This window comes from Muscardinus avellanarius (genome assembly GCF_963383645.1).
Source record: "Muscardinus avellanarius genome assembly, chromosome: 3".
NCBI classification, from domain to species: Eukaryota; Metazoa; Chordata; class Mammalia; order Rodentia; family Gliridae; genus Muscardinus; species Muscardinus avellanarius.
In genome coordinates, this window is record NC_137788.1 from 36085107 (window position 1) to 36112259 (window position 27153).

General features: G+C 45.7%; 1 protein-coding gene across 1 annotated transcript; it reads right to left on the bottom strand.

The window, feature by feature from the left end:
- Nucleotides 1–16822: 16822 nt before the first annotated feature.
- On the bottom strand, nucleotides 16823–17770 carry LOC308259522 (olfactory receptor 2A12-like; the record flags this gene model as incomplete). The annotated part of the gene is made up of 1 exon (XM_080690567.1): nucleotides 16823–17770. The coding sequence occupies one exon, from the start codon at nucleotides 17768–17770 to the stop codon at nucleotides 16823–16825; it is 948 nt and encodes a 315-aa protein (XP_080546693.1).
- Between the last annotated feature and the right edge of the window lie 9383 nt (nucleotides 17771–27153).

The window sequence follows — 27153 nt, forward strand, 5'->3', positions numbered from 1 at the left end:
GAACCTGTGATGCTCCTGTCTCAGCCTTCCAAGTACTGGGATTACAGGTGTGCACCACTGCGCCTGGCTTCCCTAGTGTGTTTCAAGGATGAGCTGAGATGACACATCAAGAGCCTGGCATAGCACTTTGCACCTGGTAGTTACCTAAGCGCTTTCTTTATTTTTTAAATTTTTTCATTTTAATTTTTACTTTTTAGTTTTTGATGGTACTGGGGGTGGAACACAGAGGCTTTCTACCTCTGGGCTATACTCCCAGACCCATTTATATTTTATTTTGGAAACGGGGACTCACTAAGTAGCTGAGGCTGGCTTCGAACCTGCGCGATCCTCCTGTCTCAGCCTCCCAAGCGCGGGGATTACAAGCGTGCGCCACCACGCCCGGCATAAGCGCTTTCTTTAATCATTAAATTTCATGCCAGTTTTTATGCCAGTGTTATACTGTTTTGGTGACTATAGCTTTTGTGGTAAGTTTTTGTTTGTTTGTTTGTTTGTTTGTTTGTTTGTTTTGGTACTGGGGATGGAATCCAGGGGCATTCTACTGCTGAATGCCCTATTTTTAAAAAATTCTTTTAATTTTGAAACAGGGTCTCACTGAGTTGCAAAGGGCCTCACTAAGTAATTGAGGCTGTCTGTGAATTGCGATCCTCCTGTCTCAGCCTCCCAAATGCTGGGATTACAAGCGTGTGCCACCACGCCCGGCTTGTGGTAGGTTTTGAAATTAGGAAGCATGGGTCTTCCAAATTCGTTTTTAGTTTTCAAGTTTGTTTTGAGGCCTGTCTCACTCGTGAGGTGCTCCATATTCTCCACTGAATATGTATTTATTACTTTTCTAAATAAATGTCTTGCCGGGCGTGGTGGCGCACGCTTGTAATTCCTGCGCTTGGGAGGCTGAGACAGGAGGATCGCGCAGGTTCAAAGCCAGCCTCAGCTACTTAGTGAGGCTCTCAGCAACTTAGTGAGACCCTGTTTCCAAATAAAGTATAAAATAGGTCTGGGACTATAGCCTGAAAGTAGACAAGCCCCTGGGTTCCACTCCCAGTACCACCCCCCCCAAAAAAAAATGTCTATCTACATCTTTAAAAAAAAGTGTTTTGTTTTTGTTTTTTTTTTTTTTTTTTTTTGCTTATTCTGTGTCCCTTGAACTTTCTTATGAATTTTAGGATCATTTTGTCAATCTTTTCAGAAATGTCAGTTAGGGTTATGTCAGAGATGTATTGAATCTGTGGGTCAGTTTAGGGTGCATTGACATCTTGGCGATGCTAAGTCTTCTGATCCACGAGCTGTGAGCCATCAAATTACCACGTGACCCAGACTCCCATCAGGAACTGGGTGTTATCTGACTCGCCAGCTCACAAAGCTGACGCACACAGTAGCTCCGCACTATCAGATGGAAAGCGGGGCGTGCAAAATTGGGCTCTAGCAGTCCCTGAAGGCACATGAAGTTGTGCCACATGAAGTGGCCACTCCTGCTGCACTGCCCTCCCTACCTTGAGCCTCCTGTCTCCTCCTGACTAGTGGGTGAGGAAGGGGAGACACAGGCTGGTTTACAGACAGCTGTGGCACCTCGGCCCCTTTCACCACAGGCAGTGGTGAGGAGAAATGCTTCCAGGGTTAGAACGTCAAGCCGGGCTCTTGGTTGTTCTTTGTCTGGAAGGAAAAGTGTCTTAGAGGTAAGAGTCAGTGTGGATTAATGCACGGTGGCCAGTGGCTATAGCTAGTCAGGGACTTAGATGGGACATGATTGGAAAATTGGTGAGGAAGAGTGTGTTGTGGGATTTCCATCTCTGAATTGAAAATAATGTGAATATAATTATGTATCTTATGTTTTATGCAAATGCTCATCAAAGGGTGCTGTAAAAAGAAGAGATGTTTTTCCTTCATTTTTGGTACTGGTGGTTAAACCCAGGGGACATTCTACCTCTGAGTTATACCCATAGCCTTTTTAATTTTTTAATTTTTTGTGGTACTGGGGATGGAACCCAGGGGCTTTTCTACCTCTGGGCTACACTCCAGGACCTATTTTATGCCTTATTTGGAAACAGGGTCTCACTAAGTTGCTGAGAGCCTCACTAAGTAGCTGAGGCTGGCTTTGAACCTGTGGGATCCTCCTGTCTCGGCCTCACAAGCACTGGGATTACAAGCGTGCGCCACCACGACTGGCTTGCTTCCTTTCCTTCCTTCCTTCCTTTCTTTCTTTCTTTCTTTCTTTCTTTCTTTCTTTCTTTCTTTCTTTCTTTCTTTCTTTCGTGGTACTGAGGATGGAACCCTTTGACCTCCAGGCTACACTCCCAGACCTATTTTATATATTTTTTTTATTTGGAAACAGGGTCTATTAAGCCAGCGAGGCTGGCTTTGAACCTGTGCGATCCTCCTGTCTCCGCCTCCCAAGTACAGGGATTACAAGCTTGTGCTACCACGCCCAGTCATTTTTTATTTTTGAAACAGGGTCTCACTAAGTTGCTGAGGCTGGCCTCAAATCTGAGATTTTCCTGCCCCAGCCTCCCAAGTACTGGGATTACAAGTGTGCACCACTGTGCCTGGCTAAAGAAGAGGATGTTAACAACCAGGTGGACTGGCTGGCCCTCTGTGATGCCAGATAGAACCTTTTCCTGTCTATTCCTTTCTTTGCCCAGTGAACTCGTGAAAAATGGCGACAGGGAGGTAGGTCACAAATGGGCTCAGTAACATGGGCTTTGACTGACCTGGTTCAAAAAGCAAGCTTGGTTTTGCTTACTTATTTTGTGCTCATTTCCTTCTTTCTGGAAGACTTGATTGCTAAACATTTATCATCACACCACCACTTGTTAAGTCCTAGACTGCCAAGTAGTGGTATAGGTCATCAACACATTATTATCTTTCTGTAACTCAATTTCCTCACCTGCAAAATGAGGAAGAAAATGTTATATTTAGAGGAATGTTTTGAAGATGAAAAAAGTTATTGTAAGGAAATTCTTAGAAGACTACCAGGCATATTTCACCCGATCAGTGCTGCTTTTGCAGGGGATGCTGCTGCCCCCAAAGCCACAACACTGCAGCGGAGAGGACAATTTAACCTCAAGCTTAACAAATCTTTCTCAGCCTTCTTCTGGCTGAGACACCAGAGGTGCTGCAGTTCTCTGCACCGTTAACTTAGATACAGGCCACTCAGATTCCTTATCCTGCAACTGCATAGATGCTTTCCAAAACCATCGGAACCTCTTGCCAGTTAGCCAGACAATCCCAATCATAAGACCACACCCTACACAGCATACTTTACATACCATCAGCCACATTTTCTTACATACATCAGCCAAGTCATGTCATTGTAAAATTTCATCTTTTTCTTATTTTCCCCCTACACGCGTAAGTGACACATTTAGTTGAAGTTCTCAAAGAGATTCCACAGGAGCCAACACAGTACTGACATTTCACAAAGGGAAAAGGAAAGAAAGAAAGAAAGAAAGAAAGAAGAGAGAGAGAGAGAAAGAAAGAAAGAACACACACACACACACACACACACACACACACACACACACAGACAATCAGAAGGTCCACAATAGGCTTTCGTTAGTTTACTAAGTGGTGTAAGCCTCTTAATCTTAAACTGCACCACAGAACCATCCTGCCCCGCCACCTTCAAATTAATATGACCGTTCTTCTCAGTCTTGACTCCTTTCTTGGGCTTTTTGTCGGCCACAGTGAGCGCCGGAGTCTCCTCAGCTGCCGCTTCAAAAAAGAGGTACCAGGTCTGCACCGAATGAGCACACAGGCAGTGCCAGGAGCGGCAGGAGAAGGAGGCCGCACGGTGGGTGAGGCAGAGGGCGTGCGCATGTCGTGCCCATATTTTATTTTTGAGACATCATCTTGCTAAGGTTGCTGAGGCTTTCCTCTAACCTGTGATCCTACTGCTTCAACTTTCTGAGTTGCTGGGATTATAGGCATGCACCATGGTGCCTGGCATGTTTTTAATATAATTTATTTAGTTATGGTTAACCTAAATAATTGGTCCTACTTAACGACCAGCTCTCTCTATCTCTTTGTCTCTCTCTCATCCCTTTCTTTGTTCCTCTCTCTCTCCCTCTCTCCCTCCTCTCTCTCTTTCTTTCATACTGGGTATTGAACTGAGGAACATCCTACTTCTAAGCTATACCCCAGACTTGTCGTACTGGGGATGAAACCCAGGGGCATTCTATCTCTGAGCCACACCCTTAGCACTATATTTTATTCTTTATTTTGAAACAGGGTCTCACTAAGTTGCAGAGGGCCTCACTAAGTAGCCGAGGCTGTCTGTGAAACTGCAATCCTCCTGTCTCAGTCTCCCAAGTACTGAGATTACAAGTGTGCACCACCATGCCTTTCCCAGCCCCCTTTTTCTTTTGAAATAGTCTTGCTAAGTTTCCTCACTGAATTGCTAAGTTGCTGAGGCTGGTCTTGAACCTGCCAGCCTCCTGTGTCAGCCTATAAAGTGCTGGATTACAGGTGTGTGCCACCATGCCTGGCCCAGCTCACATTATTTAAAAAGCTTTACGAATTGGCTGTAGGGCCTGTGGCTGACGAGGAAGGAGTTCAGAGCCCAACCTTCTCTGCCTGGATAGGTGGGAAACGAAGGCTCAGACAGAAGGCAGGGGCAGGCACTCATGGTCAAGGGACATTGGCCAGGACTTGTGCCAGGGCTTTCAACTTCTTCTTGTTTAATTCTCCCAGCAGCTCTAATAAGGGAAGAAGATGCTATTAGTATTTTACAGAGGAGACAAGTGAAGCAAAATAACAAGATTAAGAGAACAGGCACACCTGTATTCTCAGGACTCGGGAGGCTGATACAGTAGTATCACAGATTTGAGGCCAGACTCAGCAATTTAGCGAGGCTCCGTTTCAAAACAAAAAATGAAACAGGGCTGAGGGTGTGTCTCAGAGGTAGAATGCCCCTGGGTTCAATTCTTATCACAACAAAACAAAACAAAAACAAACAAACAAACAAAAACCAAAGGGGGCCCTGGAACCTGATATTCTGGCTCTGCACCTGTGAACTGAGTTGAGCCCCTGGGCACGTTCCCTCACATCATAGGCTTCCACACCCTTGTGTGTGGTTTAGGGATTACCCTTTTTTACTTCCAGAACCTGGTTCAGCCAGGCACGGTGGCACACACTTGTAATCACAGTACTCAAGAGGCTGAGACAGGAGCATTGCAAGTTCGAGGACAGCCTCAGCTACTTAAGTGAGGCCCTTTGCAACTTAGTAAGACCCTGTTTCAAAATAAAGAATAAAAAATAGGGCTGGGGGTGTAGTTCGGAGGTAGAATGCCCCTGGGTTCAATCCTCAGTGCCACAACAAACAAACAAACACAAATAAATAAACAATCAGAACCTGGTTCAAGGCCTGGTATAGCAAGTGTGCCCCAGTCGACTCTTAATTCTCATTAGAGAGGTTGGGTAACTTGTTCAAGATACTGTGTGGCTGGAGAATGGAGAAGGATGTTGACTTGCTCAAGATAGTTCAGGAAAGAAAAAGGTGTGACTCAGACATGGTCTAACTGGCAAGTCAGGGCTCAGGGTTTGAGCAGTAAAAAGAGAATCAAAATGTAGACTTGACACACCTGCCAGGTTCTTCTCCCCACCCCCAAGCTGTTCATATTCTTCAAGAAGTCTGGAAAGAAAATAGCTCACTCCCTCTCCCCCGGGGGAGTTGTTTTCTCCTGCTTTGTCCCCAGGGGCCTCTTCCTTATAGGATTCTTGTCGACAGCATTCTGGGAATTTCATCTTGGCATCCCAGCTCTCCTGGGAAGGCCAGGTAAGAAAAGGCGGGACTATAAAGCCTTCATAGCATCTACTGGCAGGGCCATAGATGGCTGAGCCTTCCTTCATCTGCATCCCACAGTCAGTGGACAAGGTCTTTGGGATCCAGGGCTGGCCTGGCTAGGTACAGAGAGCTACACCGTGAAGAGGAAGCAGGAGGCTCAGCCCTTGACAGCTCAGAAACCTTGGGATTTTCCAGAGACTGGGCTGCCTAGAATCTTGGCTCCTTGGGTTCAGTTGCCCAGGGGGCTTCCTGTTTATTTTCTTCTTTAAGAGCTAATTCAGTGACACACTTCTGTGGATTCATGAGAGGGGAGATGGTTGCAGCGCTTGGGGCTGTGGGTGGGATCCTAGGCATCTTGTGGCCGGAAGTCACAAGTAGTCAGGCCACCCGCCACAGGTCCTCTATGTCTACACCAACACTGCTCTGCCCCTTCCCTCAAGGCCCATTAGTCACCTCCTGGTATCTCAGTCCCTTCTCATCCTCTCCTCTTCCTAGTCCCTCTTTCCTTTCTTATTCATTTAATAAAGTTTTACTGTTAGTTCCTCTTTGTCAAGTCATGTTCTAGGCATTAGAAACAAGGAAAAGAATAAAACAACCTCCCTAACTTGAGGATCTTCTAGTGAGGTTGAGAGGCATAGCCACGAAAGGACAGTGATGTTTCATATCCTTCTATGATCATAGAGACCCACCTCCTTGCTCTCTAGTGGGGGGGGCTTTATAAATAAAGGCAGAGAGTGCTGCACTGGCAGAATCTCAGAAACCAACTAAATGCATCTCCCCTCCCATCCAAAAAAAGATTGAGTTAAACAGAGAGGCTTTTACAAAAACTTATTAATCTTCAGAATGGTAATCATTTTCCAAATCCAGAGCCAGCACAGGTGATGCATGCTTGTAATCCCTGTGCTTGGGAGACAGAGACAGGAGGATCGCGCAGGTTTGAAGCCAGCCGTGCTGGCTTAAGAGACCCTGTTTCCAAATAAAAATATAAAAAAATAGCTGTCTGGGAGTGTAGCCTAGAAGTAGAAGGGCTTCCAGGAACCCCAGTACCGCAACAAACAAACAAACAAACAAACAAAGAGTCTGGGAGTATAGCACGGAGGTAGAAAGCCTCTGGGTTCCACCCCCAGTAACACACACACACACACACACACACACACACACACACACACACACATCTCTTTATGAGTTGTCTCCAGGTTGAGCCAAAATAAGTGTAAAAATGCCTACCTTATGTAAATTGTTAATAAAATATAAGCTACAATTAGTACTGAAAGGGAGATTATTAATTCACCCATCTCTCTATACCTTATTATAGATACTCTACCTCAAATATCTGGGAATTCAGCTAACAGGTCAGTACTTTTTGCTTTCTGCTTATCCCATGGGGATAAAGATATTTGTGTTTGATTCTAAAAATGTGGTTACTTCAATCTACGGTGAATATGAAATTGATTTTTGTGTGCACCTTGAGGTGGGAGGAGCGCATGATAGGACCTGTGTTGTCATAAGTCAGGTGACTGTACACAGATTTGTTTGGAGTTGGTTTTGTTCCACCATTCTATTGCTTTATTCTGGGGATAATTTCATGCTTGCTTAATTACTACAGGTTTATCATAAGTCTTGATTTTCTGTAGTCCCCCAACCTTTTATTTTTTCTTTAAGACTCTTAAAATTTTCCAGATGTTACAACCAGGGTGTCAACTTTACAAAACAACCAAGTGTCTGGGATTCTAACTGAAATTTCAGTGAGTTTGTAAGTTAACTAGACACCTTCACTCTGTGTACTGTGCTCAACCTGTGTATATCACCTGTGTCTCCCTTTACCTACGTCTTCAATAATTTCTCCAAGTAGGTGCTTCTACACAAACTTTATTAGATTTATTCCTATTATTTAGTTTGTAAAATGCAACCATAAATTTTTATTGCTTATGTGTACTTGCTTATTAATGTCAGTTTGAATCCTTTTAGGTTTTTTACATATACAATGATGTTTTCAGATATTGACAGCTTTATTTCTTTCTCTCCAATCAATTGGCCTTTTTTTTTTTCTTGCTATGGAAACAAGTTTAATCTCAACCCCATTCCTTTTGGCAACTAATGGACCAATTCTCTCTCAGTGTATTTTGCCAAGTCTTTGAAGACAGCATGAAAATTTTAAAACAAGTTTTGCTGTGATCTGTTAAAGAATTTTCAAATTAGGTAACAAAGATATTTAAGACTTATAATTTTCTCCATACAGAAGACTTAAACACAATAAAAAGGGAATTGTAGTAGTAATCTCCATTTTAACAATTAATGTCTTATATGAGATCAATCCAACCATCCCCCTATCACTGAGATATAGAATGAAATATAGCATATCCAGATACTTATAAGAACAAAAAACTTGTATTGTAAATTATAGTGAGTAAAACAAATGAAAATGAAATTTAAACCAAAACTTAAGAATGGTGTTTAAAAATTTGCTACTAAAAATAAGCATACATATACTCAAAAGCACTTTAAAACACTTTTAAGTTGTAATTTAACAGGACTTCTGTAACACTAACCACAAGTTATGTTCTGATAATCAACGTATTAGGAAACACTGGACAGTAAGTCTGAAACTCAGGAAATTAAATACAGAAAACAAAAGGACTGCCCTTTAAAATAAGGGTCTAGGTATAGGAATTACTAAGAAACTATTAGCACTAAAGTTTTCCCCGCAAACATCTTATTTTAAACTTAGAGTGAAGACAATTGAAGTGGGCAGAACATGTAGAGCTACACAATGGATTCAGTGATGAGTTACAGCGGAAGAGGGAATGCCTTCTGGAATCCACAGCATCAGATATGCGGCCCTCAGCAGGTAGCGGTATATATTTTAGTGTTCTTCCTAATTTTAAAATTTAAGCTGAGCTACAGCTCCTTCTCTTGCACAAGTTAATAGCTGACAAAAACAAGTTAGAAGACTGCTAAAATGGGTTTTCCTTATTGGGTAGGATTCATCTTATCTGGCTGAACAAAACCCCTTCTCCATCCTTAGAGCAAAATGAATGGAACTATTGACCTATTTCAATACTTTACTAGTTCAAAGGGAAATCATCCTGTACACACAGTATTTGCTTTTAGGAGCCAGCACAAAGCAAATTCCTAAATCAGTGATTCACCGAGGAAAGAAAAGAGGGGACATATTCTGGAAATTAACCAGCCAGCCCAAGTCATTCTAATCTTCTCTTCTTGTTAATGCAAAAATCCATTTATAAAATTGGCCAAATAATAACTTCCAAAATCCATCAGAAATTATGCTTTGATTTCTAATGAAAGAATTTGCACAATTTGCAAAGAATCCAGTATAATTTATAGAAGATCTTACAAATTCACATTTGTTTCATTTTATTTTCAGTTAAGCAATAGGACTAATGATTATTTTTATGAACATAAACTTTAGCCTTCCAGAAGGGCCCGCTGACAACGCAATCACTTTTACAAATTTATCAGTTATCTTCAGGGCACCCCTCACTGGTAGCCAGAGCCAGTTCACACAGCACATTTATTTTTTAATTAATTAATTAATTAATTAATTATTTTTTGCAGTACCAGGGATGGAACCCAGGGGCAATGTACCTCTGAGCTACATTTCCAGCCCTATTTTTTAGTTTTTTTTTTTTTTTTTAAACAGAGTGTCACTGAGTTGTGAAGTGCCTTGCTATCCGCGAATCACCATCCCGAATGCTGGGTTTACAAGTGTGCGCCACCACGCCCAGCTCACACAGAACATTTAAATATTCCAACTTCAAACACAGAAAATGACGGCGGGAGGGAGCAATGACATAATTGCAATATAATAAAGCAGCAATAATAAAGCAGCGAATAAGTCATTCTTCACCTAGATAAAAGCTGCCAATAAAATCACGTGCCTAGTTTTGTTTGTGTGTGTGGAAAGTGGGGATTAAACTCAGGGACATTCTCCCTCTGAGCTATAATCCCAGTCCTGTTTTATTTTTATTTTGAAATAAGGTCTTGCTACATTGATGAGAATCTCGCTATTTACTGAGGCTGTCCTTGAACCTGTGATCCTCCTGTGTCAGCCTCCCAAGTACTGGGATTACAGGCATGCACCATCACGTCCGGCTACATGCACCATTTTAATGAATGAGTCTATTCTAGTTTAAGAAACCTGTCCTGAGTTGAGAAAGGGAGATGAGAATTGTGCTTGCACTGCTAGTTGATTAAGTCATTAGAGTTTTATAAGGCAAATAAGGAAGGTTGGAACAGAATTTGTGGACCCATTTAATCCTGTGATGTAAAAACAAAGTACTACTTTATTAAATTGGTTCTTTTATAGCATATGGACATCAATATAATTACAACTGTTAAAAAAAGAAATGAACAAGAATGAACTGATTTTCAGATTTGCAAACCTGTCAATTGTCTGTGCACAGAATTGCCTTGCCATGAAGTCCCAAGGGCAAGGAAATTAGTGTTTCTGCGGCCCCTTTATTTTTGCTGATCAACAGGTTGTTAGACAGCTGTGGGTTTGTTACCTATGGTGTGAGACAGTAGAAGAGTCACGGGTGTCATGACTTCCCTGGTACATAACTTTATGCCTGAACATCAGCGGATTCTGGAGGAAGCGGAGTCTTAGGAATCTGCTTTCAAAGTGCTGCTCGGAGGTCTTAGGGTCTGGCATTTGTGTCCTGCAGGCTGTGCAGGTGTGTATTAAGGCAGCGATGGCAGCAGCCTTTTGTCCAAGTCCTTTTGTCCAAGTGTGTTTTTTGGCACTTTTCTGCTGAGAATGAATGTTGTGTACAAGCCATATCCGGGCCAGGACAGTGCTGCATCTGAGAGACCACAGCATGAGAGGGCGAGGGCCCAGGGAGGTCGAGGTCTTCGAGGGAAGGAAGAGTCTCCTCCACCTGCCAAGGAGGGGGGAGAGGAGAGCCGGAGCCAGCAGGGCTGCCTAGCACACCATGAATGCCCCTCCGGGCTACACCCCCGACCTATTTTATATTTTATTTGGAAATAGGGTCTCACTAAGTTGCTGAGAGCCTCATTAAGTAGCTGAGGCTGGCTTTGAACCTTCACGATCCTCCTGTCTCACCCTCCCAAGCACGGGGATTATAAGTGTGCGCCACCACGCCTGGTGTTCCGTTACTGATGTTTTTACTTTTCTTACTATGTGAAAGCTAAGGAGAAATGGGTCATAGGAGGAACTCTAGATGAAAAAGGAGATCCTATAGAGGAGCAAATAAGGCAGCCTAACTGAGGGGAGGGGAGGGGGGAAGAAGGAAACTCTCTAAAGCACATGATGTACTTACACAAACATATCAGCGTCAGCCACTAAGCCAAGCATGGGAAGGAGGGACGGGGAGGGAATAGGGTGGGGAGTGGGTAGGGGCTAACTGGGCAATGTGTGCATGTATGTCTACACAAGTTATTTTTTTTATCCTATAATGATGTATGAATACAATGCACTAATGAAAAATTTAAAAAGATTAGAAACTAGTTATGGAACATTCCTCAATTTAGGTTTTTGATGTTTCCTTATTATTTGATAGGTTTTACATTTGGGGCTCAAATAATACAGAGGTGGTAATTTTTAGAATTCCACACCTTGGAGATAGATTGTATCTTTTTGCTCCCTATCAGTGACACTAGTTGTGATCACTCAGTTGAGATGCTGTCCAGTTCCATGCTGTATATTTGCTACTTTATTTTTGTAATTAATAAATGCTTCATGGGCAGAGAGCTTGCAACTATGTGAATATTCTGTTTCTCATCAGACTCATTCCCCACAGATTTGGGGTTTATAGCAGGGACATTATACAGCTGTAATTTGAAAAATCTTTTATTGGTGCAGTATGGCCTTAGTCACACATCATAAAGTAGTTCATAGTGAGGGTGACATCCTGCGCACGGGACTTGTGGGCGTCCTCAGCCCCCCACAGGATCCTGAGTTAGCATTGGTATGACCACATGTATACATAATGTCAATGGAAATGTTTCCTTCACTAATTCTCCCTCTCCCTTGCCCCACCAGACCACCTCCCTGGTTCTACTGAGGTTTCTCTTTCATTGTCTGGAGTCCCTCTGGCATCCTAATTACTCCCTCGCTTCCCCAGATGGGAGAAAACTTAAGCCCCTTCACTTTCTGTGACTGGCTATGGCTATTCTCACTTAACACAATGTTCTCTGGGTTCATCCATTTTTTTGCAAATGGCATAATTTTGTTCTTCTTTATTGCTGAGTAGAATTACATTGTGTGTATATTCCATGAGTTTGTAACCTATTCATCTGCTGATGGACACCTAGTTATTTTCCCCCATAATTTGGCTATACACACCCATAATTTGAACAGAATAAATTCAGCATAACTGTTAACTTTTTTTTTTTTTTTTTTTTTTGGTGGTACAGGGGGTGGGACCCAGGGGCTTTCTATCTCTGGGCTATACTCCCAGACCTATTTTATACTTTATTTGGAAACAGGGTCTCACTAAGTTGCTGAGAGCCTCACTAAGTAACTAAGGCTGGCTTCAAACCTGTGCAATCCTCCTGTCTCAGCCTCCCAAGCACTGGGATTACAAGCGTGAGCCACCACGCCCGGCTAATTATTAACTATTAAAGGTGGGTACTAAACGGGATGAAATAGAACTCGGAGAATTCAGAAATAGCAAGTTAAAAAAGCAAAAACTAAAACCCAGAAATAAATATACCTACTACCTTGAGGCTGAAGAAGAGGACATATTGAAGGGACTACAAATTTATGAAATACCTCCTTTCGTTTTTTTGAACTTGACCAAAAAATGAAGGGAGAGAAATGCCTGGAATTCAGACTTTTCAAAGAGGTCATGACTCAGGATTGCACATCCTACCGTGGGCACTGGCCAGGGTTTGCCCAGGAGCAGCCACACTGGGGGTAGAGCGTTGCCTGGGTGCGTCAGGGATGGTCTGGAGAAGTTTTTGGTGGGGAGTGTGGTCTGCAGGTGTGGCCTGGGCTGGTCTGCAGAAGTAGCCTGCCAGGTGTGGTAATGGTTCCTTGAGGTCATGGCTCAGCAAGCAGCCTGCCAGAGCTACCAAGAGTGCAGCCACTGGGCGGGGAGAGCGTGGCCCAAGTGCACGCCAGAGGCTGGTCTCTGAGGTCAGCTGAGGTGACTTGGCCTTTCCACTCACCACTGCACTGGCTCTCAAGCTGAATCAGGAAGACCCACGCCAGCCACGGGATGCCCTTCCTGCTGCTATCACCATTGCCCTCTGTTGACGAAGCCTAGCATTGCACTAGCTGGCCAAGGAGAAATGTTTACAGGTGTGAGGAGAGGCTTGCCGCAAACCCAGAGGAGGTGCTCCAAGGAGGAGCAGAGCTCCCTCTCTAAGAGGTCTGGGGGCGGGGGCAGACTTGGCGTAAAGTAGGTGTTGCTAGACATGTGAGTGACTTGTGCAGGGGGTGGGGAATGAGAGCACGCAGATTGCACACGAGCATTGTATGTTAGTCAGTGTCTCCAGGCCATTGCGTAGTTATTTATATCCTTTGCCTCTGCTCCATATAAAAACCCCGAGAGAAAAGTATTATTAGCCACATGGGGTAGATGAAGAGACCAAGACTCCAAGAGATAAGTAGCCTGTTCAAGAATACACAGAAATTGAGTAGCGGGGCCAGAATTCAAATCTTCGCCTGTCTGTCTCTATAGCTGGTTATGGGGCACGGTAGGGCAACCTGGTGAACTGGGATCCAGAAGAAGCCTGGGGTAGAAGATCTAATGCTGAAGAAAGGAAGCGCATCTATCATGTATGCAACCGATATTGTGCGTCTGAACCAATACAGCACTTGGTTGTTAGTGGAACAGGTATTCATGAAGCCGACATAATTGTCATGAGTAACTTGCTACATGGGGTACAATAACAACTCCATAATCTCAGTAGTTTACAAAGGCAAAAGTCCATTTACTTCTTATGCTCCAGATTAGTTGTAGATTGGCTGTGGCCTCTTGATGCCTCAAATCTACCCTGAAGGAGGATCCCTGACCAGAAACATGCCGTTCTATGATTGGGAAAGGAATAACAGACCAAACACATGATGACTCTTAAAGCTTCTCAGAAACAACACACATAAACAAGTTGCATGGTCAAGCTCACTGTTCTTCCCCTAAAGAGAAGTGCTACGAGTCATATGGCCTTGGGCAGGCGTATGAAGTTCCTCTACAGGAAGGGCAGCAAATATAATCTACCATTATATCACAGAAATGAACAGGATACTATAACCAACATGAAACACGGTAACTAAGCAACAGTACATGAGAACAACAGGGGCCAAGGCGATGTAAATAAAGTAGTACATGTAAATGATGTCTGTTGCCAACATTGAATATTAAGCCCATAGTACCTGAACAATACAGCCCAGAGACCTGCCTTGGTGCACGGAATCCATGTGCTCACAGGCTAACGTGGCATGCCCTGAATGGTGTTGTTGAAGGACACAAGGTTTGGTATTAAGGGACCGGGGCTCTCAATTCAACCTTGTTAATTTGCTGGGTATATGACTGGGCAACTTGCTTCTGGATCTCTTTATTCATCTTTAAAATTAAAACCTTGAATTTAATGGTCTCCAAAGCCTCTTGTGATTGATTCTGAAATTCTACACCTCAGTAGGTGGAGCAGGCACTGTGTGCAAAATTAAAATTTAATGTCTTTGTGAAAGTCCTCTGAGAATCAGGAAAATATAGAAGAATAAGAGCTGCTATGATGTGTGGAGTGCATCTGTAGCCAGGTGGGCAGCACATGTAGCAGTGATTCTTATTCCTTAAAGGGACCTAATGCCATGAGGGACTCCCTGATTCTGGCACAGAATAGGGTGTCCTGATCCAACATCAAGGACGTCAGACTCTAAAATTGGATTGCACTGTCATTCTTAGGGTAACTTGCTCCATTAATCGAACTTTTGGTTCCATTAGATAATTATAACCTCAACTTGTTGGTTAGGGTTGCATCATTTGGAGGTTTATTTGTGCCCCAAGGTCATTCTTTGAGTTAACATGGACATCGAGCTTGCCCTTGGGCTTGATTGGTGGCCCAGGGGTCTTAGGGGATGAGTCTATTCAGTTCCAGCCTTTCTTGAGCTTCTGTTATGGTCCGGCTAGTACCGGGAACTTTGGAAACAGAAATATTTGGAGAGATTTGCGGTCATGAAATTATAATTTCAAGACGAGGCTACAGTGATCCGTGGTGATGGAGGATCTCAGGGGGAGGCCGGCGCGGAGGCCCAGTTCACACTCCACTCCACTCTGATGCAGTGTGGTGTGCGCCAGCCCTGTGTAAGCTCTCCAGGGCTTAGAGTCAGGTCTCCCCCCTGAATCCCTAAGGTGAAGCCCTAGCACCTGGAGGGGGTGACCAGAGAGGGAGAGGGAGGAAAGAGTGAAACTGTCAGGGGGTCTGGCCAGGAGTGTGGATAAGGAACCTGCTCTGTAGAGAACCGCAGAGCATGCGCTGCACCCCCCACCCCCAGTGAGAATTTGGGGTCAAAAGTACTGGGAGAGGGATGTTTGTTCACTATGCTGCCGGAGTTCAGATGATAAAAGAGAAAAGATTGGGAAAAGGAAGAAGTGGGGAGTTGCCTTGAGAGGGCATGAGCGGAGTGATCAACAGGAAAGGGAAGTCTGGGGATAATGAATTAGTAGGGAGTTTCTGGCAATTTCTGGCTTGAGCCACAGGCTCTGGATACACTTGACCTTGAAACCCCAGGCTTTGGCCACCTGCTTGCCTTCCTGGTCAAGACCTGGAGTGGCGAGGCCCCCTGGTGGACCTGTTCACAAGCCCCACATGGAGCCCAAAGCTGCAGGTTCGCGCACAGAAGTCCTTCTTTCTGTCAGCCCCACATACTATGAAGGCCTGCTTCTCCAAGTGGCAGCCAGAATCCAGCTTCACGTCCACACCGCTGGTTCCTTTTCTTTTCTTCTTGATATACTCTCATTGGTGCATCATGAGTATACATCACAGTGCGGTTCAGAGTGGCAGCAGTACACACGCACACAGCGCTCCGTGTTTCCCTTCAGGTCCACCCTGGTCCCTCCCCTTACCCATACATACCATTGAGACTGAGATCGATAACTTCATATATGAACATAACATTATTTGAACTGTTTTCTGCACCAAGTCTCCCTTTTCTCACTCCCTACCTCTCTCCCCAAGCCCTTTCCACCATTCTACTGGTATCTCATTTATCTGAAGTTGAATGATGTTTCCTCTGTGTACAGAGAGGTCCCTCAAAATATCTCTTTCCCACAGCAGGAGCTCTTCAGAGACCTGATGAATCATGAATCCCGGGGCCCACCTGCCCCTGCACAGTGCTGAATGGACAGCGACTAATCCTGAATCTTATTCCTAAGGTTTCCTTTTTCCTGAGCCTATACATACTTTTATTTGGTGCATTGTAATTAATTATACATCATATTGGGGTATAGAGCAAAAAAAGGCAGCTGAACTGAATAGACACTTCTCAAAAGAAGAAATCCAAATGGTCAATAAATATATGAAAAGATGTTCAACATCATTAGCAATCAGGGAAATACAAGTCAAAACTACAGTGAGATTCCATCTAATTGCATCTAATTCCAGTTCCATCTAAAGACTATGTTTCTTTAGACCTATTCTTGATCCTCACTGAGATAAAGAATAAAAGAAAATTACTGATTTGGGGACCTCTGAGTCATCTTGACCTCCCTTCCTGAGTCGACTTAAAATGCTGTTCTTAATCACTCAGTCTCTCAGCTGGCAAATACTACCGCTGCTTCACTGTGTCAAACCCTTAGCTGGCCCCTGTAAAACAAACGGGAACTGATCAGGCACAAGGCCTGCCTGGCACTCCATCTGCTGTTGGGTCCTTGGTGTTTGAGGAGAGCCAGCTTCTGCGGCCACCCACAGGTCTACCCAAGGCATCCACTTCAGCAAATCAGCTCCCTTAACCACCAGTCAATGATTCTTGCCTGTCTGCTGTGCAGGTAGGGTGGCCACAGACCACAGGCCACGGATTCTGTTCTTTCGGGTCTGGCTGTGGCCTTCTGTGATCCAGTGGCCTCACTCAGGAGCCCGGCCCCAGCCTGTTACTTTGAGGAAAGCTCTCTTGACATCTTTGTTTCTGAGGCTGTAGATGATGGGGTTGAGAAAGGCAGAGATGACATTGTAGAACAGGGCCAGCTTCTTGTCCCGCTCTGGGGAGGCATTGGCCCCAGGGTTCATATACATAAACATGGCAGGTCCACAGAACATGGTGACCACAGTGATGTGGGATGCACAGGTGGAGAAGGCCTTCAGTTGGCCCTGGGCTGAGCGGATTCTCAAGATGGCGGCAAAGATGCGGACGTAAGAGGCCAGGATGAAAGAAAGTGGTACCAGGAGAAGGATGAAGCCCAGGATGAAATCCACTCGGTCATTGAGGGATGTGTCTGCACAGGCCAGCTTCAGGACAGCAGGGACCTCACAGAAGAAGTGGTTGATCTCATTGGGGCCACAGTAGGGCAGGCGCATGGTGAAGACAGTATAGACCAGGGAACAGCTGACACCCCATAATCCACAAAAGGCGACCATGGCCCCACATAGCCATGGGCTCATGATAACCTTGTATCTGAGTGGGTGGCAGATGGCCACATATCTATCATAGGCCATGACAGAGAAGAGCCAGCCCTCAGTGATACCCAACACTAGAAAGATGTACATCTGGGCCACACACCCTACATAGGAGATGGTCTTCTTCTGGCAGACCAGGTGCACCAACATCTGAGGCACCGTGGTGGTGACATAGCTCATGTCCAGCAGGGAAAGGACACTGAGGAAGAAGTACATGGGCGTGTGGAGGCGGGAGTCCAGGTGGATCAAGGTGACAATGAGCCCATTGCCCATGAGCGTGCAGAGGTAGAGGAAGAGGAAGATGTTGAAAAGGATCACATTAATTTGGGAATCCCTGGAGAAGCCCAGGAGGATAAACTCAGACACAGAGCTGTGGTTCTGCTGGGGGATGTCCTGCATTATTCCTGGGCTACAGAAAGTGCAGTAGATCCGGAGGCTGGCTCAGGAGGCCATTCTGTTGCTGGAAAGGTCTGTGGTTATTTGGTCCTACTTGGGATCAGGGTCAGTTCAGAGATTGAGGTCTACCTGGCGTGAGACTAAATCTAGGCAGGAGAGGGAAATCTTCATGGGATATTTAGCTTTTCAATTCAAAGTCTTTCCTGAGAACCCCCAAGGTTCCATTTTCTTCTCTTTTATGAGCCCAGAAGTGCCACCTGTTTTTCTTGCCTTCAGGAGCTACCATCATCTTTGACTCATCATCATATTGACAAGTCTCATCTCCTGAGTCCTGGCTGCAGAGTGGGATGAAGAAGACGTGAAACGCTCCCCTCCTCCTTGTCTCAAAACACGTATTCAGAATCCTTTCTTATGGTGCCTTGAACTTTTGATCACTACGAAAAAGTAGACAGGGGGAGTCAGGGATGTGGGGAAAGATATATGGTTCTGTAAATATAAAAAGACCTTAGAAAATATTATTTGGGTCTGTTTCTCTGGAAGCTTTCTCATATTTTTTACTATTATCATTATTGTTATTATTTGTGTACTAGGGATTGAATCCAGGGTCATTCTACATCCCTATCCCTATTTTTTTTTGAAACAGAGCTTTGCTAAATTGCTGAGAGACTCACTAAGTTGCTGAGGCTGGCCTTTAACCTGAAATCCTATCTCAGCTTCTTAAATACTGGGATTACAGGTGTGTGCCACCATGCAAAGAAAGCTTTCTCATATTTTATATTAAATGAGTTTACTCAGCAATTCTGGATTTTTCTATCCTTACCCAATCCTGAAGGGAAGGCTTATCCTATTTGATTTTAAAAAGTTGACTATATGCCGGGCGTGGTGGCACACACTTGTAATCCCCGCGCTTGGGAGTCGGAGACAGGAGGATCGTGCAGGTTCAAAGCTTAAGAGACCCTGTTTCCAAATAAAAAGTATAAAAATAGGTCTGGGAGTGTAGCCCGGAGGTAGAAGGGCTTCCAGAAACCCCAGTACCACCAAAAAGAAAAAAAAAAAGTTGACTATAGCTGGGCGTGGTGGCACACGCTTGTAATCCCAGCATTTGGGAGGCTGAGACCGGAGGATCATGGTTTGCAGACAGCCTCAGCTACTTAGTGAGGCCCTCTGCAACTCAATGAGACCCGGTTTCAAAACAAAGAATAAAAAATAGGGCAGGGCTGTAGCTCGAAGGTCAAATGCCTCTGGGTTCCATCCAGACCCCCCCCCCCCCCCACACACACAAAAGGTTGACTATACTTAAGGCAACATAACAGCCGTCTTCTTTGATTAAATACAGCTTTGACATACTCAAAAATTCCAGCCTGGTGGGAATATCCCTCCCAGTGACAATCTATCCCTTTGAGCCCCCTTTTCCTCTTGAGACTTATGAATGTCAGGGTGCCTGAGCTTGGGTTTAGTTTATACCATCAAAGAGGAAGGCTGAGTCTCTTACTTATGGTGCCATAGGAGGTGGTGTTTACTGGTAGAGAAGCATCGGATTTGCAGTCAGAATACTTGAGTTCAAGTTTTGTTACTTCTCCTGTGGCCCTGTTCATGTATTTCAATCTCCTTGAACTTCAGTTTCCTTCTCTGTGAAATGGACATGATATCTATTGGTGGGATACCCCGTGAGTAGTAATATGTGATACAGATGAGCTCATTGGCACTGTGACCGTCATGGAGAGGGAGCTGCTTAATGCTAGTTTCCATCACTGCGCTTCACAGAGACATTCATTGGATGGTCACACCTGTTCTAGGAACTGGAGAGGCAGGAAGAAACAAGGACCAGGATGAGGCGCATTCCTAATCCTGATCTATTTCCCCAACTAGAGCTTACAGTCTAGTTGGGGAAATAGAGGGATAGGTAACACTAACCATGTTTTATTTTATGTCTTTATTTTTTTGTGGTACTGAGGATGAAACCCAGGGGCTTTCTACCTCTGGGCTACACTCCCAGACCTATTTTCTATTTTATTTGGAAACAGGGTCTCACTAAGTTCTGAGAGCCTCACTAAGTAGCTGAGGCTGGCTTTGAACCTGCACGACCCTCCTGTCTCAGACCCCCAAGCGTGGGGATTACAAGCGTGCACCACCACGCCCAGCTCAACCATGTTTTAAAATTGAGCTCCATGATGGGAATGCATGCTGTCAGTCACAGCTCTGTGCTATGTGGAAATAGAAATCTTCACATGCAGTGAAGAGATAGGTAAGCGGTGAATGGCAGCCACCTGTTGAGGGCAGCGGATGAAGGGTAGTGTGTCATGGAAGCCCATGTAGAAACACCCGGGCCAACCTTTTGGTGTCAGAATGCTCCAAGAACAGAAAAACACCTGGTACTAATCTTAAAGGATGAGTGGGAATTAGCCAAGCAAAGAACTCCAGGAAGAGTATTTCAAGGAGATGGAATAGCAGGTACAAAGGACCATAACCAAGGAAGACCTTTGTGCAACCAAAGAGCACAGGGGATAAAGTCTGTGCAGGGGTATTGTTAGGAAATGAGATTCTTGGAAGTTGAGCTTGAAATTAAGGATAAAATGGATACCCATACTATTGTATATCTCGCTAAGGAGGCGTTATCCTTTAGGCTTTGGTGAGTCACGCATGAATTTTAAGCAGAGAAGTAATTTGTTTGGGCTTAGGTTTTAGAAATGTACTAGTTGAGTGGAAGCTAAGAGAAGATATTGAAAGGAGAGAGGTAGAGGGAAAAGGCAGAAGAAGGCTGAAGTCCTAGACTATGAGGAGAAGAGACATTAGAGAGGCGAATGAAATTCAATCAATACTACCTGGTGATGGAGGGATATAGAAAGGAAGAGATAAAGATGAGAAAAGAGAAAAGGAAAAAAATAAAGATGAGCTTGAATCAGGCATGGTGGTGCACACCTGTAAGCTCAGCGCTCGGGAGGCTGAGACAGGAGAACCACGGGGTTGAGACCAGCCTCAGCAACTTAGCAAAGCCCTTGGCAATTTAGGGAGACCCTATTTCAAGATAAAAAATAAAATAGATCTGTGAGTGTAGCTTTGCAGTATGACATCACTAGGCTTAACAATCCCCAGTATTACACACACACACACACACACACACACACACACACACACACACACACCTGGGAACATAAGCAGTCATAAGTAGTATTCAACAAGATAGAAATGAGGGGAATATAAAGGAGGGAGAAATGGGGTGGGGCAGGAAATGGGAGGCAGATAATTCTGGTGAAGGCACACAGAGCATCCTTGAAAATTCAGCCATCAGAGAGTCAGACTTGCAGCCTGGGAGTTCAAGAAGGAGCTCTAAGTGAACAATGGAGACCTAGGCAGCAGCAGCACTTGGAGAGCATGAGAACAGAATGGACGAGGATTCTCAGTGGGAGAACAGAGGGTCCAGACACACGACCTGGGAGAGATGGGTAGAGAAGAGCTGGGCTTGAGAACGAGCCTCCAGGGAGGAGGGAGGGAGGGTTGGGTGCACAAATCCAGGGCCGAGAGTGCCAACAGTGTTGAACACAGAGGAAAGAGGTCAGAACACTGCCAAATGTAGTCATGTGGAAACTATTGGTGACTTAGATGCAAGATGTTTCTGGGAATGAAAGATGGCGGTGGGCGCTGAAGAGTGAACTGGGCACTGATGAGAACGAGGGAGGTGAGGTGTGGCCAGACCTGGAAAGCTGACGGATGCACAGACACACCGACAGGGTCAGCTGTCCCGGAAGGCAGAGAGCTTCTGGATCACAGGAAAGGGTCAACACCACTCAGTTGGCCGCAGGTCAAGGATGCTTGACCTGTGACCAGTCTTGCGCAGGGGTGGGGCGGGGCTCTCTGGGGCACTCGGCTGAAGGAGTTGAGGACTTCGCCGCCCTTCTCTCCTCACACCTTCCAGTTTCACCTGGATCCGATGCCAGAGCTAGTACGGCAGTCTCTCAATAGACATCCCACTCCCAGACTCTGCTAGAAACTGGCTAGTACTTGGTGCAAAATGGAGAAAATGAGGAGAGGAGTGTGGGAGAGAGCAGCGGAAGTGTGTGTGTGTGTATGTATGCGTGTGTGTGCGTGCATGCACATGTGTGTGTTCCAACTCCTTTATGACCTCATTTTTAGTCACCCCAAAGTCTGGCCTGAGACTGTTCCATAAAGAAATAGCAAGATGTCAGGACCTGGCTTGTCCCTTCCCTCTCCTCCAGTGAGAGCATCACACTGGAGCCTCCCAGTTCCAGGACCCCACCCTCCCCTTGGCTCCCCAACTTTCCCGAAGCTTCAGACAGCCCTTCCTGCAACTCTGATAACTAGTCGCCCTTACCTGTACCTCCCTTATAATCCCTTGTCCTGTATCCTCAATCCAAGCATCCACAGTCTGGTTACTAGGGTGCAGAGGAGAGCCTACTGCCTTGGGTCCACAGCAACCGCCTCACCTCCTTCCGCATTTCTCCCTCAGAACTGAGGAGAACACCAGAAAGCAAATAGAGAGAAAGGAAGACAAAGACAGAGAGATAGCTGTGCAGGTGAACAGAGCAGGACAGAAGGTGGGGAAGAGCAGACGGCGGCCTGAAGGGTAATGTGGATGAGAAGGTGGAGGCAGGCAGGTGCCCGGTCAGATAGAGAGGGGCAGGGCCAGACAGGGCATCAGGCCCAGGTGTGAGGACTGCATGCTCTGCCCCTCCCCTCCTTACCTGGCGCTGGGCTGGGGTGAAGGATGAGCCAAGAGCCTAGGCCATCCCTTAACACCCTGCCCCTAGTCCTCAGGGGGCACAGATCAAGCAGCTTCTTAACGAGCCCTTTGTGCCTCGGGCTCCTCCGGGGACCACTGCAGCCCTCCTAGTCCCTGAGTGCACATCTCGCTCCCTCAGCCTGGCACCCAAAGCATCTACTCAGACCCCTTAACTCTCCCAACCTGAGGCTCCTCGTCCCCCACAGCCTCTCCCTGTTCTGCCTCACAGTTCAGTGGGAACAGAAGGGAGAGCCTCAACTGGATTAAATGCATGGCTCAGAAGTACCAGGACGAGGAGTGGACAAGTATACTAGCAGAGCTTTCTGCAGCCAGTAAAGGAGGAGTGGGGCTTCCCAGGGGCTGGGGTACACGTTCAGGCTTCTCTCTGCTCTTAGTTCCCAGGGGGCCCCACTCTACTCTCTCCACCAGGCTGAGCTGAGTGCTAGCCTGCATGGGTTCTGATATCTTGTGACCCCTAAAGACTATGACTTCCTGCAGGAAAAGGATTATGTACACCCCAAAGAAATAGTGGGAGCTGTTGGGGCCCGCTCGGCTAGACCGGGATGGGGCGGTGGCTCAAGATGGCGCCTAGGCATGTTGCCAAGTCACAAGGCTCATGAGGCTGGCGGTGCCCTGAGCCTGTGCAGTGAGCCCTCTCAGGCGCCCTACGGATGATCAGTGACGCAGCGCCTCATGTTACCACCAGCCCGCCTATGAGAGGGTTAGAAATGTGCATGCCCTAGCTGTGGGAAGCTTGGGGTTGGTGGAGTGATGAGGAAGGGGTTATGAGACTGATATATATTTGCCTGCTGTGTGCATTGAAGGGGAAGCATTAAAGAGGAAGCATCATCAACAGACTCAGTGTTTGTGTCTTCTTTCCCAGGGCTCTGCAGGACGGAGCCTTATGGACGGGACAAGTGGTGCCGAAACCCGGGAACGACGTGGGGTAAGTTTTGGACAAGTGGTGGCCTGTATGGGGAACGCCGTGGAAAAGGTTCGCAGGTAAGTGACGTAGGGACAGCGCTGTGTAGGTTCGCAGGATTTAGCAGCAAAGTAGAAAGCTCGTGGATTGCGACGAAGCAATACTTATCATGGGGTCTAAGGTTACTACTATGAAAGTCAAAGAGGCTCTCTGTAAGATTCTTTTTAAGGGAGGAGTGAAAGTAAAAGCAGCCACCATTGAAAATTTTCTTAACACTGTTAATAATTATGGCCTCCGTGGCTGCAGCAGCAACTGCTGCTGCGGCCTTAGCAACATCAATTAATACGGCTGCTGCTATAAATACAATATCCTCAAGTACAGCTACTGCCATAGCGTAGCAAGCTCAAATAAATGGGCAGCTTAAAGCAGGCATAATGATGGTAAATCAAAGAGTGGACCTATTACAAGAACAGGTCGACATCTTGGGACAGATGGCCATGGTACCATGTATTAAAAAATTGTCTGGATTATGCATAACCTCTGTGCAGTATCAGAATTTTTCCTGTGTAGGCAATCTATCCCGACAGATAGGCAGAATGCTTCTGGGAAATTGGAGCCATAAATTTGAACAGACTATGACAGAACTTCGAGCGTCCATTGTCGCGATCAAATCTACTCGTGTGAAGATTGCCTCAGTACAACAATGGATGGACCTGATACAGGGGACAGTGGGCTTCTTAAGAGATTGGAGTGGCATGGCATTCTGGGCATTTTTTGCTGGTGGTAGTATGCTGTGTCCTGGTTGGATATATCAGGCGTATTCGACAACAAACTGTGCAACAACAGCACATGCTGGTGCAAGCTCTGGCTGCCCTTGAAGCTGACTCATCTCCTCACGTATGGCTCAATATGCTGGATCGGTAGTCAAAGACGGGTACGATCGTCCCCGGGATCATATCAACCTAAGACAGGGGAGTAATCATGCTATTGCTTTCCCGATGACGGGTAAGAATGATCCTTGAGGTTTGACAACCTAAGACAGGCACGGTCCCGAGCCTTAATTTTAATAAAACAAAAAGGGAGAGATGTTGGGGCCCGCTCGGCTAGACCGGGATGGGGCGGTGGCTCAAGATGGCGCCTAGGCATGTTGCCAAGTCACAAGGCTCACGAGGCTGGCGGTGCCCTGAGCCTGCGCAGTGAGCCCTATCAGGCGCCCTATGGATGATCAGTGACGCAGCGCCTCGTGCTACCACCAGCCCGCCTATGAGAGGGTTAGAAATGCGCATGCCCTAGCTGTGGGAAGCTTGGGGTTGGTGGAGTGATGAGGGAGGGGTTATGAGACTGATATATATTTGCCTGCTGTGCGCATTGAAGGGGAAGCATTAAAGAGGAAGCATCATCAACAGACTCAGTGTTTGTGTCTTCTTTCCTGGGGCTCTGCAGGTCGGAGCCTTAGGGACGCGACAGGGAGCCTTCCTGGAAACTGGGTCAAAAAGAAGGTGCTGATAAATATTCCACATGGGAGCAAAACTCTGCACAGTTGGAAGACTTGATATCAAATCCTGGCTTGCCACTTACTAATGGTGAAACAGTGGACCTGATACCAGCCTCCCTGGACCTCAGTTTTCTCATCAGCAGAATGGGGGCAATAACAGTATAGAGTAGTTGTGGGGGTTAAATGTAATCAGGAAGAAATAGATGTTGTTAAATGTGCATATGGTTTAGGCTTGGCCTGATTTTCCCAGTGTATGTCTGATGGTCAGTCTTCTGCTTGTCTTACAAATACATGTTTTTATAATTAGAGTGATGAGGGCCATGGCTTCTCCTCAGCCGCACCCTCTGCTTCTCGAGTGGAGCAAAGCCTATCTTCTTGTGATCAGAATCAATCCCAAGCATAGATGTGGGAGGTAGACCTGTGGCGATATGATGTGAGAGGTCTGAGATAGCCTTCTTTGATTTGAAATCACTGCCATAGTCAAAAGTTAGGGCCATGCAGAACTGGCAAACAAAGTCATGTTATCTTCAAATTGATGGCGGTGACTGCCCAGAGCCCTGGACTGTGGCAGATTCTGAGTCCACCGGTGCTCGCTGAGAAGGCTGCCCTCATCTCCATGGGCACTGGAGATGGATAAGAGGAACATGTAGATATTAGTCTGTTAATATGGTCTCTCTTTTCTTTTTTGTGCTGCTGGGTATTGGACTCAGAGACAGTCTACCTCTGAGCTACACTCCCAGGCCTATTTTGTTTTTTATTTGGAAATAGGGTCTCACTAAGTTGCTGACAGCCTTGCTAAATTGCTGAGGCTGGCCTCGAACCTCTGATCCTCTTTCCTCAACCTCCCAAGTACTGGGATTGTAAGCCTGCACCACCACGCCTGGCTAGTTGGCGTTTCAAAAGTCCCCATCAGTTTCCCATCATTTTCTCTCTTATGAGTATGTTACATTCAATTCAGCAAACATGTACTGACATGCACATTCTATCATTTTATGCAGGGATCAGTGACACATGGTCTGTGCCCTCCAGAGACTCATGATCTAATGAGGAGAAGCTGCCAGAACATGTCAGTGAGCTCTGACAAGCGCTGGGTTGGGAGGTGTCTCAGGCGTGGAGGCAGAAGTGTTTCTCTTTGCTTGGGGCGAGGGGACATGAAGATTTCACAGATGGACCTTAAAATGAACTCTGCATAGTGACTAGGAATTTACCAGACAGAAAAAGGAGAGGAAGTGCATTTCAAACAGGGAACGGTCTTTCCAGAGTGCCGTGGAAACACACAGGAAAAGCGGATACTCCCGGGGGCACTGAGGCCAGCCGCCTTCTGAAGGGGAGGGCGTTGACATTGAGACTCCGAGGCCCAGTGACAAGACCTGTCCCAAAGGCTGAGACAGATGGTGCCATGGCTTGAATCATTCATGCCTTCCAACTGCCATTGGAACAGTATCAAGAGGTGGGACTTTTCGAGGTGACTGGGAAGATAGGGGTGTGGCACGGTGGTAGAGCCTTTAACCTAGCACAGGGAGAAGGTCTAGGCTCTGAGGAAGAGAGAAAAGGAGGTCATTCGATCATGAAGGTCCAGCCCTCATAAATGGATTAAGGATTTTTTAAAAATCTTTTTTTATTTTTATTTTTGTACTTGGGGATTGAACCCAACCCAGGGCCATTTTACCTACAAGCTTTTCAAGCTTTTTTTTTTTTTAAATATTTGAAACAGGGTCTTGCTAGGTTGCTGAGGCTGGTCTCAAACTTGCCATCCTCCTCTCTCAGCCTCCCAAGTATGGGGATTTCAGGTGTGTGCCACTGTGCCTGGCTCGCGTTTGTGGAACTGTATCATTATTATGGGAGTGGGCTCTTTGTAAAGGAACATCTGTTTTCCTTTTGCCTTCTTTGAAGCATTCTCTTTGCCCTTCTTCCTTCTTCCATGAGAAAAACACAGCAAAAAAAGCCCTCACCAGGTTCTGGCTCCCTGATCCCGGATTTTCCAGCTTCCAGAACCATGAGGCAAGAGGCTTTTTTTTTTATTTTTTTATTTTTTATTTATTATTATTTTTTTTAATTTTATTTTATTGGTGCACTGTATTCATACATCATAGTGGGATACAAACTTTTGTAGACATACATGCACACATCGCCCAGTCAGCCCCCACCCGATCCCCACCCCATTCTCTCCCCATCCCTCCCTCCCATGCTTGGCTTAGTGGTTGACATCTAGTATTATAGCAATTTATCCA